The 15,755-nt window shown below is 31.3% G+C and overlaps 1 protein-coding gene across 1 annotated transcript in view; it reads left to right on the top strand.

The window, feature by feature from the left end:
• LOC130446283 (scavenger receptor class B member 1-like) overlaps positions 1 to 15,755 on the top strand; it is a 56,546-nt gene that overhangs the window by 20,005 nt on the left and 20,786 nt on the right. Inside the window, exons 4-5 of the mRNA XM_056782422.1 lie at positions 7,800 to 7,941; positions 9,949 to 10,146. Coding sequence (XP_056638400.1) covers positions 7,800 to 7,941; positions 9,949 to 10,146 — 340 coding nt within the window. The remainder of the gene's footprint in view (positions 1 to 7,799; positions 7,942 to 9,948; positions 10,147 to 15,755) is intronic.

Below are 15,755 nucleotides of genomic sequence, written 5' to 3'. Positions count from 1 at the left end.
GAAAATATTTTATTAAGCGAATTTCTATACTGACAAACTTTCGCAATGTATATAGTGTAGGTAAAATATCGTGTTCCAGCAAAACAATAAGGAGTATGAAATTAGTCAAAATGAATAAACCTTTATTATCTATTTATTGAATTATAAAAAAAATATTACATTATTACTGAATCGTCAAGGATAGTTCGATGGCGACAAGATTATTCTGATCAGATAAAAGACTACCTATTTCTTACAGTTTTCTACATTAATCACTCGCTATGGTGGAATAGGTAATACCGCGACCCTTTTTACATTGTAAACAAGAGAGGATTGCGCAGTTTTCACTATTAGGAATACGCACCACAGCATCTTCACCTGCATAGTACTCAACGATTTTTTCCAAAATCCATTGAGATAGTCGTATGTTTTCCTCCAGCGCCGGCGCCAACACATCAGGATCGTTCGTTTCCCACTTGGTGCGAGGTGCGAACGGTTAATTCATTCAAATATTCGTTGCTGCATATTGACCTTTACCTTATGAATATGTCTTCAGTAAGGCAGGTTATTGGGTGTCGATGAATAATCATAACGTTAGTTGATGAATCCTATCAAAAAACGATCAGAAATAAGTACTATAGAATCAATAGAATCCGAGGAAATGGTGATCAAAGATCTAGGATTTAATATAGATCGATTCCCGATAATTGAGGCAATAAATTGTTCATATTTGAACAAAATTTCATGACATGCGACTTTGTATGAATGTTTTTGAATCTTTTTATTGTAACTTCTCATAATCCCTCAACATGATGCGCGAGAAGTTGACTAAGGCGCCGTTGAATTCCGTTGTCGCTCAAATAACCTTCAATCTGATTTTTTGCCTCAGGTAAATTGATATCGATAATAAACTCCTTCAATATATGAATAGCAATGACAAAATTGGTGTCATTATCACTACAGATATCTTGACACACCGTTGGATGTAAGATTAGTTACTAATTCTGAATGAGCCCCTTTCAATTGTTATAAAAATTGGTAATGAAAGATCTTGAAGAAACGATCCTAAGCAAACTTGATATAAATATTCCATTCTTTGTCCGATATATATGATAGCATTACTGCTAATACAAAAGAACAAAATTGAAAATATAAATAAAAAAATCAATTCTTATTATAAAAATCTTCAATTCATAATCGAGGTCAAACAATTCTCTTGTTGTCACATTATATAATATTAACAATAAGATAAGAACAGAATGGTATACGAAAACAACTTCATCAATGCAATAAGATATTCACGAAAAGGATAAACAGATACTACAATCAATTAAAAAACAAAACAGAAACGAAACATTAAAACATAGAACATTTTTCCTTACCATATGTACAAAGTCTTTCTAAACAACTATCGAATTATTTCAATAAATATTTCAATAAATATAATATTATATATCAAGTGCCTTTTACTAATTGTGACGCTGTCTACATAGATCAGACATCTAAGTATTTAGAAAATAAACTAAAAGATCATCAATACGATAAAAAAATAGAACTGCATTAACAAACATATCAAGAAAACATGAATTTAATTATAAAGATAAAGCTATAAATGATAAAAAAGACCTAAATAATTTAAGTAAAATTTATAACTCTATTTTGTAAACTCTAATAAAACTACAAATAATTTAATTGATTACTACTATATATTTGGGATGTAAAGAAAAATTAATTTCTGTTATTAGAACAAAGTTCTAGTTTGATTTTATCATTATTTTGATATTCATAATGAAGGTGATGTATTGATCAATATAAATTTTCCCGCAAATTGTCAGTATCAACATCATATTTTAATAGAGACTTAAAAGTCGAAACGTCAATTATCTATCTTTTAAAAATTATTAAAAAAAAAAAACTAATTTTGAAACAGAACAGATCTAAGATCAAGAACATTTAGAAACATGGATAGCCGTACAACGATTTTTCTGAAATTGGAGAAGCGTGCTTACGAATTAGGCAAACGCATTCAAAGATCAATAATGAAGGAAGAGTCAGAATTTTCAATCTTTTAAAGTAGTTCTTGCAGTGAGCCCTGCTGTTTAGTCCGAGAAAATATCTAGCAGCTCTCTTCTGTAGTTTAGGAATTCGCTCAAATAGAGTCGCACACCACACGTATCCCAGAAGGGAAGGGCATATCGGAGATGCGACTCAAAAAGGGCATAGTAGACTGTTAAGAAGATGGATAAGCTTAGTTCTTTGGAAACTGATCTCACCGCAAAACTGGAGGATATTAATTTTTTAGATAAGGCGGCAATATGCCCACAACAAGCCCTAAGAATTTTACAGATTCGGCGACATCAGTGGTGGTGTTATTTGATAAAAAAGGCAGCAACGTATTTTCATATGATAAAACTTTAGTTTTAGAAACGTTGAGACACAGAAGATTAGAATCGAATCATGATTTAAGGGTGACTCTTTTTTCTTTCCATTCTAAACAAATTTATGAATTTAAGAAATGTTTTCTGGGTGTCTACTGGAGTCTTTGGGTCGTTTTCTCTGGCATTCAGGAATTGATATAGTATTAATTTTGTTTGTAGTGGTACTCTTTACAGATATTTTTTCGAAATTTTGCAGATAACGTATGCACATTTATAGCGGAGATCATCACAATTCACATTTCTAAGTGACTTTACGGGCATTTGTTTGCCTTTGTTATTAACCCTCGTAAGACCAAGCTCTATTTTTGGTTTCATGTTGTATCATGGTTGGATAAAAACTGCCACCAACTATTTAGTTTTTTTTTTTTTTTTCATTATTGTATGAAATAGTGAAATATTATGTATGAATAACAAAAACTTCAAATGAGAAGTATATATTGAAAAAAATAATTTTCACCATTTCAATGATAAATACATACTTCTAAACAAAATTTCAATTACAATTTTCTATGAATTACTGTAGCAAGCCTCACACACGTAAGACTTTTGGGAATGAATTCCACAAGGAAAACGTTACATTTGTTACAATTTTTTTGGGGGGGCGATTCCTGCAACAGCAAATATGACATCGACCTGTTGTTCCTGCCTCTGTATCTGCATTCGAATGTTGTTCAGAACGATTTGGCAACTTTTTACCAACTATTGACTCCATTACCAGTATTATGTAAGTAGGATTAGCCTCCGATTTGATTTGTTGCTATTCCAAGTTGGTATGCTTCCAATAAACAATGTGTAGGCATTCAATGCCGCAATATCAATTAGAGTGAAAAATACAGACATGGATCATCTTCTCTTTGGTCTTTTTGTAGAGTGCTTCCTGACCATCTGATCCACCGTATCAACTCCTCCCTTAGTTGAGTTACTCTTATTTTTCAACTCAGCATAGATTTTTGAGTCGGAATGTTGAGTAGATAAAAAATAAGCACCTTTTTTGGTTTTTCACGAGGGATGTATGGTGGTTACCTTACAGGATCAGTAAACGCAAAAACATTTGAATGTAGCTTTTTTTTTTGTTAATTTCAAATCTTCTGCGATTCCTTTCCGGTTTGTCTGCATGGAGCCTACGAGCGTAATGCTAAAATTTTGGTAAATGTCTTTCGCTAATTCGACCAGATGTATAAAACCTGTCAGTGATCAAGTTGCGTCCTGTATTTTTTAGTGGTTCTACTCTCCACAATCGCTGTTTGACATCTTGATGAGGGTGTAGTGTTTTCAGATTTTCCACTATATACTTCCATTCCAATATCTTCCATATCCATTTTCACGATCTGCCAACACTCTATTGAGAATTTCGTTTTTGCTTAACTTTTTAGAGGAATGTTTCGTCGATTTACCTCTTCGTTAGAGTGCATGACGATAACACTCATAATTTTGTTCGTAAAAAACTTTTGAAATGATTCTAATATAGTATGAACTTTTCCGTTTCGCCGCAAACCTGGTTTTTCACGCAATATATTCTGTAGAGAACGACGTGAAATTCGAAGTACATCTTTTATATAAACCCTACCGTTTCGTCGTGTCTTGTTAGAGTCTTACGATATATCTGGAGCCACTTCTTCACTAGACGTAGTTTTACCTACTTCACTAACATGATCTTCCTCATCACTATCACTTGAGGATTCATCACACTCATAACCTCAAAGTCCGAAATATTTTCCACTTCTTCAAGATCGCTCTGAGAGAGATATCGACCAATCGCACTTGTTTGAAAAATTGTATAAGAAACAAATTATTATTACTATTATTTGCAAATTTGCTACCCAAAAATGAGTCAGCAATGCACATAGGCGGATTTCAAATTGAAAACAGAACAGAACTTACGAAAACAAAAGAATCAGCTGACGACTTTGCGAGGAAGCGTGTTGGACCAAGGTATGGTACTTTTTAGCCAACCGATTTTGAGTTTAATTGAAAAAGTACGACGTTGTACTACGCAATTTATGTTCACGTAGTAGAAATAGTATCGACCTAGAAACAATGTAGAATTTTTTCTTGAAAGTTTAAACGAGATACAAAAAAATGACTCAAGGTGGCACTAAGTGCCAAACTTTGGTCGTACTAGGGTTAATATAAGATGAACAGGATTATTTTAAAACAGTTTATTTTTTATTGCCCATGTGCGTTTTTATATAACTTGTATAGGATTTAAAATAGGTTCATTCGTAATTGAAGTGGTGGGGACTGCATTACAGGAATAACTAGCAAATCGGTTGTGTATAATGTGTGACTATCTTCAATATTCAAGAATCAAGTCCTGGACAGTTTAAAATATTAACTAACTAAGTCCGCTTGGTGATTTTTTCTTGTACAAGCCTCAACAAAATGTCATTATAGAATTTGGAATTATAAGCATAACGTTTTTTTACTTGTTAATTTTTTCCTTAAAAACGTCATTGAAACCCAAAATTCTGGAATTACGAACTTAGTCACTTTCTCTTGAATACCGATGATACGTTCAGGCAATATTTGGTGTATGGAGAGAAATATTTACAAAATTTGCTACACTCTTCTTTGTCCAGATTTTTTGTGTTGCTCACTCTAGTAATGCGTTATGTAACATCTTCTTCTGAAGTGATATTTTGCATTCAGTTATTATTTCGGGTTAGTTATTATGATGTGTGTGTGAGTAGGACTAGTGATGACCTCAGACGAGCCTATTGGCCGCAGACTTTTTTTACCTAATCGATGTGCATGATTTAAAGAACTATTGTTGCTCAATTGATGAAGTTAATTATAGTATCTATAGCTTTATTCGTGTTTGCCAGCAGAGAGCTAATATTTATTGGATGAGGAAAGTTACAATCAATCAATGCCACACATTTTTCTTGCACTTCAGAAAAATATGATTGGTATCGCCTATCGATACATTGTCGCAGGTGTAAACTAGTGCAAACTGCAAAATACCCAATTTATAAAGGTGCACCAGAAAACAATCATGGTTTAATTGTAGTCGCGTTATTATAGCTGTGTATTTTTCCCTATAATCGAAATTTGTTAAAGGTGGAATGCTGTGGGGTAGGTTTGGATGAAGCTTGAAGCAGAGATTTTCTGATATTTTGCTAATGTTATTGTAAGCTTGTCTCCATCTGAATCTATTAAATTTCTTATGTTTGCTAATTACATCAACATGACAGAAAAAGTTTGAGTACTCTTTTAATTTGCAAGCTTCTTTTGCCTCGTAATCTACCTTCTACCTATAACGCCGTTAAGAACTTTTACCCATATGAGAATCATTCGTTTATTATCAATTTTCAATTGATATAATGAGTTTTTTATTTCTGAAATATATTCCTGATAATAAATATTTAATGTCTGTCATTATAGTAACCTGTTTGCACTGAACTTAGTAGGTACCATACGCTACATTGCCAATGCTTCGGGAGAGTAAATTGAAAAAAAAATTGGTATTCTAAATTTTTTAACATGATTTATATTTGAAACGAAAAATGCTGCTTCTGTTCCATCGTCTCATTTAGACCCATCTGTAAATATTTTAGTTACATTGTCTCCGAATTCAATTAGTACGGTTGTAAGTATTAAGATTAGATTGGTAATTTCGGAATATAAGGGGTACATAACAGTTGTCCGAAATACACTGCTTTTGTAACTATACTTATATACTGCCCACAAAAATTATCGCATCACTGGTATTTTATGATATGTTTAATACTTAATTTCAGTTTTTTGGGACAATTTGTATATGAATCAACTTAATAGATATTTCTAGTCCCTTATCATGGGCAAAAAAATATCACAATTTCTTACAAATTTTTTTGGAAGCAAAAATGCTTGAGTAAATGATTTCTGTCTTGGAGAATATATTGAGATCGAGAACTTTCTAAGCAAATTGCGTTATTATATAGTGAAAATTTAAAATAAATAATGGATGTGCCCCAACGTTTAACAAGACATGTGATGAATGGAGAATCCGTTAGAATCCTCGTGCTCATACAAGATGGCCGCAGTCAAAGATACGTCGCCGGGGTAATTGGAGTTCAACAAAGCACCATATCCAGAGTTGTTGCACCAAGAAACAGGGCAGCTAACCAGAAGACCCGAACAAGCTGGGGAAGGGTAACTTCGGTAGTAGAAGGCTGCAAACAGATCTGTTGGCTGCTCGTAATATTCGAATAAGCCTACAAACAGTTCGAAATAGGCTGAGAGAAGGAGGTATACGAGCCAGAGTGCCAACTAGAGGTCCAAATCTTACCAAAGAGCATCGAGTAGCAAGATTGGAATTTGCATGAGAACACGCAAATTGGAATATTTAAGATTGGTCCAATATTTTATTCACGGATGAATCAAGATTTTGTCTGTATTCATCAGATAGGCGTCTACCAGTATATAGGCGACGTGGTGAACTGCACGATCAGGTTAATTTTTGTTAAACTGAAAGCTTTTTTGGTGGCTCTATCAAGGTTTGGGAGGGAATTTCTTTCGAAAGTCGCACGGAGTTAGTACCATGAATGATGGGACACTAAATGCTGACAGGTACATAACCAATATCCTAGAACAACATGTAGTGCCCTTTATGCCTCATATCGGTGACAACTCTGTGCTAATGCACGATAATACTCGTCCACACTCTGCTAGAGTGGTTCGGCAGTACTTAGAAGAGGTCGAGATACCCACTCTGAATTGGCCTGCACGTAGCCCGGACCTTAACCCAATAGAGCATGTCTGGCAAATTTAGCATCATCCGGCACCAATAAGATTACTAAATTATCTTCAAAATGTTCTTTTCAACTTTTGAGAAAACATGCCACAAGGATACGTCCAGAGCATCTTTAGAAGCCTTCCAAGACGAATGGAAACTGTAATTAGAGCGAGGGGCGGCAGCACACGCTATCAGAAACTCATTGGCTGGCTTTAGTTTAAACACCGTTCATTTTTTTATATAGATGTTTTGTACACTTTTTTTGATATTCTCTGTTTTGGTAAATCAAACTTTCTGTCCTCTGTAGATTAAACTGATATAAAATAAATGTTGCAAAAGGCGTATCTATTGGTATTTTAATTCATAATAATGATAAAAGTTATTATGTTTGTTGCTTGATTATCACGAGTGAGAATGTGCATCAATTGCATCAAAGGATATTTTCGAATCTTATAATTTGAATTTAGCAGCATGATAAGCCTTGTATCACTGACAAATATAGTTCATAAATACGAGATCAAACCTACTTTGGATTGGATAGGTATCATATTGCATTTCTTCATTTATTCTCCATTTTATATATATTTTAATTATATTTATACCTTAACAATCCTAATAATCATACTTGACTGATAATATTATCTCACTGCTCTTATATATTTTAGAGAAAACCTAACAAGAATCGATGTATCCTTTGGAGAAAATAATAAGTTGTCATACAGAGAAAAGAGAATACTCACTTTCAAGCCGGATCTATCAAAAGGACTTGAAAATGATTCTGTACAGGTTCCTAATATACCATTAATAGTGAGTAAAACAAAACATGAATATATTATCAATTTAGGAATAAAACAGAACCTAAACATAAAAATTTAGATCACATTTCCTTACCATATGTTCAAGGATTCTCACAACAACTAGTAAATGATTTTGATGAATATAATATTAGTCTTAAAGTATACAATAAATTCGAAAATAAAGAACAACAGAAAAAAAGAGAATTTTTAGAAATGGTTCGCATACATAAAAACAGAATAGGAATAATTCAATTATTTTTATATATAATTATTTATTTTGATACATAACAACTTAGATTGAAAAATTATTGTTATGTAAAAATATTTTTATTTTGATATTTTGATATAGGTAGGTGATCTATTGATTTCCACAGAGTGATTGATTGGTGTGATAAAGTTCAGTGCCTCCTTTATCCTTCGAGTTATTATTTTGAAAATTTGAGGTACCATAGCCATTATTGGTCGTCACATTTTAAATCTATTACAGTACATTTTTTTATTGACACACCATATATTTGATTGCTGTTTTGGAATTAGCTTGATTTCCCCATTACAATAATATGTGTTTTATGGGGTATTTGAAAAGTTATGACGAGTTGCAATGAAAATCGTAGCAAGTTAATACTCTCTACAATGTAAGAGAAATTAAAAATTGAAGATCTGTTGCGGTCAAAGCATTTGAAAAGAAGCGAAAGTTATTTATTTCGTAAATATTCATTGAATTTTATATAGGGAGAATAAATAACTAATATATGATTTGCTCAAGTTTTTCGAATGAATCACCTTGTATTCTATGTGAGTATCGAAAAGTACTACCTTTTTCATTTCCTATTACTAAATTATTAGTTTTTGAGTTATTTCGATTTTTCTGTATAAAACTATGATTATGTCTATATCTTTATCTAATCAATTAACAATTAATTGTGAGTTGGCTGATTATCTATGAAATTTTAAGTTCAAAAAAAAGTTTATTGATTTCGGTTGCTATTCAATTGTTTCTTTTTTAATTTGAAATCATCCAGTTGGAAGTTACTTTATGCTGTCATGACTGATGTTGATGTTAGATATGCGTAGAATACACTAAAATAATTTGGAGCAATATATATTGTTTCTAAAAATAGGCGTTTTTTATAGCTAGATTTAGTTGTCCAGATTTTGTAGAAAACATGTTCTATTAACGCTCATATTTTTGGATATAATTTGCCATCACTTTTGTGAAAGGTTATCTGATTGGTGAGTGACCTCTTACACTAACCAATATATATTTTATCACAATTTAAGCGAGAAATTTCATAAACTATGCTGAGTAATTCATTGGTTGGTGTTTTATCTTTGTTCTCAATGAAAATATATTACATATTAAGGATTTGATTGTACGCTATCTTAATATTATGTTGTCTAAAATATTAGTGTTGCTATTAAACTCATTGTCAGATGTCTTATATAGAATTAGTTCCAAAAGAGAAAGTAATGATCGTTTAGTATAGCTCTCTATAAAAAATTGTATATTCGATTGGAACTATTGAAGCAAATGAAGGGATAAAATGATATCTATCTACATACTTTTTAATGAAGAATAATTTGAAGAGTAAAACAAATATTACAAAGTCCAAAATATAATCCTTTACATAATCTGCTAGTAAATGATATATTGAAGAGCCAATTGGGGTTTCAAAGATTTGTTGGTGATTGTTGTAGTTATAAAAAAATATTTATTGTTATATGTTATATGATATATGATAGCAAACGGTCAAATCCTTAATATTCAAAATCCAATTCAAAAGAAAACTCACATTCAATTCTAATTTACAAAATGTGTTTTAATGTTGTTAACTTGAGCTCCACCAACTTTCCAACTAGTGTAAGCAATGATTTTCTACAGCCAATCAAATATTCAGTTCACAAAACAAATTGACATGGTCGAATTTCAGAAATTTATCTTTCCAGTGTAATTGAGATTTTATTGTTCTGAATTTTACCATGAATATTAACTAATTGTTATTATTATCACTTTCAGAGTGCGGGACCGTTCATCAAAGATCAAAACTATTTCATTCGTCTAGCTTTATCCTCTCTCCTGAGGGGAATAAACGAAGAACCTTTTATCACTAAAACAGTGGGTTCCTTCCTAACTGGCTATAGAAGCAGTATAACTGATGTGGGTAAAACTTTCATATTACCCGACATACCAGAAAAAACTGGTATCTTAGTTACGGTAAGATTATTATCCAATTTTAACAATATATGACGCGTATAATTTCATGATAAGAAAAATAAACATCTTTTGGATCCGGACTACCTGTTTAATGAGTACAACCAAAGCTCTATAAAATCAAAGAATTTATATATCTACTACATCAATACATAATTATTAAACAGAATATAACCTCTTAAAGTAATCAATAAGGAATATGCTGGGGGTATAAATTCTGTTGATTATTTATTCTCAGAAACATTATAGTCGCAATATTATTAGAGAATCATTATTTCAGCATTTAATTTGTTCTTAATTGTATAAAATGATTATTAAGAAGTGCTAAATAAGCCAGCTAAATTCAAATATTATATAAACGCATTATCATTGATCGTGATATCAAATGCCACGTCCTGTATTTATCGTGTTCAAAACAGGGTGTTGGTTGTGTTTGGAAGAAAGATCCTTCAATTTTCCAAAATGTTTTTATAATCTGGTTATTATTTTGACTTTGATATCTACGAAGATGACTGAAAGTGGTTTTGTGAAAGCACAATCAGACAATCTACCGAAAATAGATGCATTTATGATGACTTCATATTTTGCATCTAATCAAGATTTTATATTGACTAAGGTCATAGGAGTGGAAGCTGCATGGTAATTATTTTTATGCATTGTATATTATAATATATTTAATAGTTTTCTATGTATAAATAGAGTACAATATAAATAGTCACTAAAACATAACCTATAAATAATTTTGAGATATTAAATTTGCTGTTGTACAATTATTTATATTATAATATCTTGTGAGTTATGATATGCGATGTAATTGATATTTTCTTAAGTTTATTGTGTCTCAGAATATTTTATCAGGTGTTCTATTAGAGTTTTTACACTTACACTTTGGTCCAATACAATGCACGCTTTCTCAATGATCTCCATTTATCAATTTATTATGCCTTGCTTCTTCACAGTCCTTGGCAGTAAACTGATCAGAAAAGTTATAACATTCACATTATATCTAAAGTTAGATCACAATAATTTATTAGTAAATGACACAGTAAAATAATCAGAATACTATATTTTCTCTTAAAATCCCAATTTCACCCGAAAAACGAATCCTTTCTTTTGAATTGTAAATTTATGGATTAAATATCAGTGCGTTTTATTTTTATTATATTTTGTTTTATCTTACTATCAGCTAAAAATGTTCTGGAGTACGTGTGAAATAAATCTGTCTCTGAACTACTCTTCTCGCTTTCCAAAATACTATTTTCCCGCTCAAAAACGTCTACACCAATAATTTTGCATAACTAATATTACACTCACCTTTTTCAAACATCATCTCTAGTAATGAACATCTGTAAATTAATATTGCCATAGCAGTGAACATTTGTCACGAGAATACAAATTATTGTTATCGCTTCATGAAATGTAATTAATGGAAATTAATATATCTTCCAATCAATATTTCGAAATATTATCCTGATTACAAATTTTTATTGATTTCTAACAACAAAATTACAACAATCACAATATCAATTCTAGACCGACAAAAACTGCTTTCTACAAAAAATAACTAAGCAATTCTTTCACATAAAGGTGTTGAATGGACAACATTGCATTGTCCATTTAATGGCAATGACATATGTGACACTTTTACATTTTGAAGGAAGCTGGACTTCATCTGCTCTGGTTTGTGGATTCTTATTCGATTTTCTTGTATACGAAACGTTCAAATAAAGAAAAGGTTTCTTTGGAAGCATAATTGTGATCCATAAAATCAATTGTGATATGAAGTATTTGTAGTAAATATTACTACCTATTATGTAAATCATTTAGTTGTGAAAGAGTAGTGATGTAATCTTAAGAAATGGGTTCTTGATGCAAATTAAATCGATAAAAAATAAAAAACATACAACTGTTGTATCTTTAATTCAGCATATCGAGATTCCACTCGAATTATTTAAATGAAATAACGTTCCTTGCTAAGTGACGCAAATGAAATTTTCTGGCCCATAAACAATATACATCAACATAATTGAACAGCTTTATTTATAACTTTGAACGTTTCGCGAAATAATAATTTCATATTTATGGGGGAGGAGTACCTATATTTCATTATAATTTACCTTTTTTACGTGCAGAACTACGAAAAGTATCCAGAGTTCCGCCTATAAAACAATTCCTTTAGAGACTATCAACATCGTTGTAAACCTTTCATGCCAGACTTTTGACATGTTTAATAAATGTTTGGCCCTTACAATGCCTTTTGATGGGGATCATGGTGAATTGCCGGATGACTCGAAATATGATATTGTTTACAAGTGGGTATGTCCATCCTCAGCGTATGGAGTAAAAAGGATCGTAGCATTTGCAAATTATCATAAGCGTCTGTAACATGCCATTCGCCTTGTTACGTTTTTCTTCAAAAATTTTGATTATTTTTTTGTTCACATATTGTAACGCAATAGTCACTTCGATTTTATCAATTCATGCGAGTTTTTGAAGAAATTAATTTGTTATCGACCTCCCACTTCATTCGAGAAATTTAATAAAATCTCGAAATTGATTAGAATTCTTCTTCTACCTATATACACTACAACTATCACAGTAAATTTTAGTAAATTTGTGGTTTTATTCTTTATTCGCTTTTCTTTGCTTTTTTTATTGTGCTCACAAAAATTTCAGTTATCTTTACGGATTTCCTTTTGTTTTAAGCAAATTTTGTATGATACTTTTCATATGAATTCGTATTTCCTATTTATTTGGAAAACAGAACTAATAGAATAAAACAGATTCGTTTTTGATTATATTTCAAAATCCACTTTTATTTATATGTTAGAGTTAGAGTTATATGTTAGAGCATAAGCTCCTTCTGTTCAAATCTGTTCTTTCTACTCGTTCCTTCTCCAGTCAGAGTTGTTTTTAATTTATAACTGCTTTTGTTTGTTGTGTTTTCTTTTGGATTCGCAGATAATCGGAATTTATTATTTTTTCAATAAATTTATTTGTTGCTGAAACTTTTTTTAATGTTCTTAGCAATAAATATTAGGAGAATATATTGAAAAATTCTTAGCCTACTATAAAACCAAACCAAATAAAAAATATTTTATTACCCAATATATTCTCCTCTTAATTGGATGCAAAATGTTACTAAAATTTACTGTGATAGGTGTAGTGTAGACATCTAGAAGAGGAATTCTAATCAATTTCAAGGTTTTATTGAATTTCTTAAATGAAGGGGGAGGTCGATAACAAATTAATTTCTTTAAAAACTCGCTACTATGTCACAATATATGAACAAAAAAATATTCAATTTTTTTGGAAAAAAACGTAACCAGCCGAATGGCATGTTACAGCCGCCTATAATAATTTACAAATGCTACGATCCTTTTTATTCCATCTGCTGAGGATGGACATACCCTCTTGTTTACATCATCATATTTCGAGTCATCCGGGAATTCACCATAATCGCCATCAAAAAGCATTGTAAGGGCCAAACATGTATTAAACATGTCAAAAGTCTGGCATGAAAGGTTTACAACGATGTTGATAGTCTCTAAAGGAATTGTTTTATAGACGGAACTCTGGATACTTTTCATAGTTCTTCACGTAAAAAAAGATAAATTATGATGAAATATAGGTACTCCTCTCCCGTAAATATGAAATTATTATTTCGCGAAACATTCAAAGTTATAAATAAAGCTGTTCAATTATGTTGATTTATATTGTTTATGGGCCAGAAAATTTCATTTGCGTCACTGAGCAAGGAACGTTATTTCATTTAAATAATTCGAGTGGAATCTCGATATGCTGAATTAAAGATACAACAGTTCGATGTTTTTTTTATTTTTTATCGATTTGATTTGCATCAAGAATCCATTTCTTAAGATTATATCACTACTCTTTTACAACTAAATGATTTACATAATAGCTAGTAATATTCACTACAAATACTTTATATCACAATTGATTTTACTTTAAAATAGAAGTGAAATAGTTATATTATACAGGGTGTTTCAAAAAGGTGACCTTTTTCGTCTCTAGGACAGATACCGCTTTCGGAATATTTTGAATTGAAAATTATGAAGTAATGACCGATGCTAGTATAAAGTATTGTTGAAGTTATTAATTATTATCAATAAGTTAGCATTATGTGAGCTATTGGAGGCCTTAGTATGAAACAAACAACAATTTGATCATCATGTATTGCGGATCTGGGACTCAAACTGTTGCTTGTCTCATACTAAGGCCCCATAATTATTTAACTCTCAATTTTACACGGCAATAGCATTTCCCCTGAGTTTGCAATGGAAAACTGTCATTCATTGATAGTTATGACGTTGAGTCAATAATAATTACATTTGTAAAAAGCTTGTTATTTGGTAAATCAGATATTGTTTAAAAAAATGTTCTCAAATTTTGAATACACTGACATGTTATTAACTTTAAGCGAGTGTTTAGAAAACTCTAATACAGTCGTTACGCGTTTTGCAGAAAAGTTTCCTCGAAGGAACTTACCAAGTAAAAATACATTTAGAGCCAATGAACTACGTTGTCGAAAACGTAATAAAGAAAATATAATTCCGAATTTAGTAGACCAAAATTCAACAATATACCGTGCACAGCGGCATGACTAACAAATACGTCTTCTTCAAGACGATCTACAGGTTAGAGTAGATTTTTGTCAAACATTACATGAAAGGACAGCCCTAAATCCAAATTTTTTTAAAATGTATTCTTTTTACGGACGAGGCCACTTTTACGCAACAAGGTATGTTTAACTTCCATAATGCACACTACTGGAATGATGAGAATCCACATGTCAAAAGGATATCACATTACCAACACTCATTCAAAGTTAATGTTTGGGTAGCAGCTTTAGGTAACAAATCAATGTACCTGGATTTTTCAAGCAATCACTTATTCGAGATATTAGAAGATTTAATGCTAAACGAGCGAGGTCTCTATTTTTTATGCACGATGCAGCTTCTCCGCACTTTGATAGATTGTTTCTTAATTGGTTGAATAACCATTTTCCGAATCGATGAATTGGTAGAGGTACTAAAGCTCCGATTCATTAACCTCCTCGGTCATGTGATTTTAATACCTTGGATTACATAGTTTGGTCGAATCTTGAAGAAAAAGTTGATGCTACATAGGTAAATTAACCTCAAGAATTGAAATACATAATTCAACGTCACTTAAATGACCTCATAGCTGACCCCCCAACCGTTTAGAAGATTAATGGATTCTTTAGAAAAAAGAATAGACTTGTGTATTCGTGAAAACGGAGGACATTTTGGACAACTACCCTAGTTTTTTTTTAAATTTTCATCTTGTGATTTTTTATTCTATTAATACATTTATCATTACTTTATACCAGCATCAGTTATTACTTCATAAATTTCAAATCAAATTATTCCGAAAACGGTACACACTATCGAGTTTTATCAAGAGTACTTTTTAGGTGTAAAATTAAATGTTGTTCACTTGAAATTTTTGCTCAATAAATCTAATATTGAAAAAGTTATGTTCAATACTACTTGGTACGAATTGTGTAACTAGCACCCTTTATAAGAGTCTGACATAAAAACAAATTCATTGGATGCATCAGGTTCCAA

Source organism: Diorhabda sublineata, chromosome 7 (assembly GCF_026230105.1).
Source record: "Diorhabda sublineata isolate icDioSubl1.1 chromosome 7, icDioSubl1.1, whole genome shotgun sequence".
NCBI lineage: Eukaryota > Metazoa > Arthropoda > Insecta > Coleoptera > Chrysomelidae > Diorhabda > Diorhabda sublineata.
The sequence above is the reverse complement of the archived record's forward strand: the minus strand, read 5'-3'. Positions and strand labels throughout refer to the sequence as shown.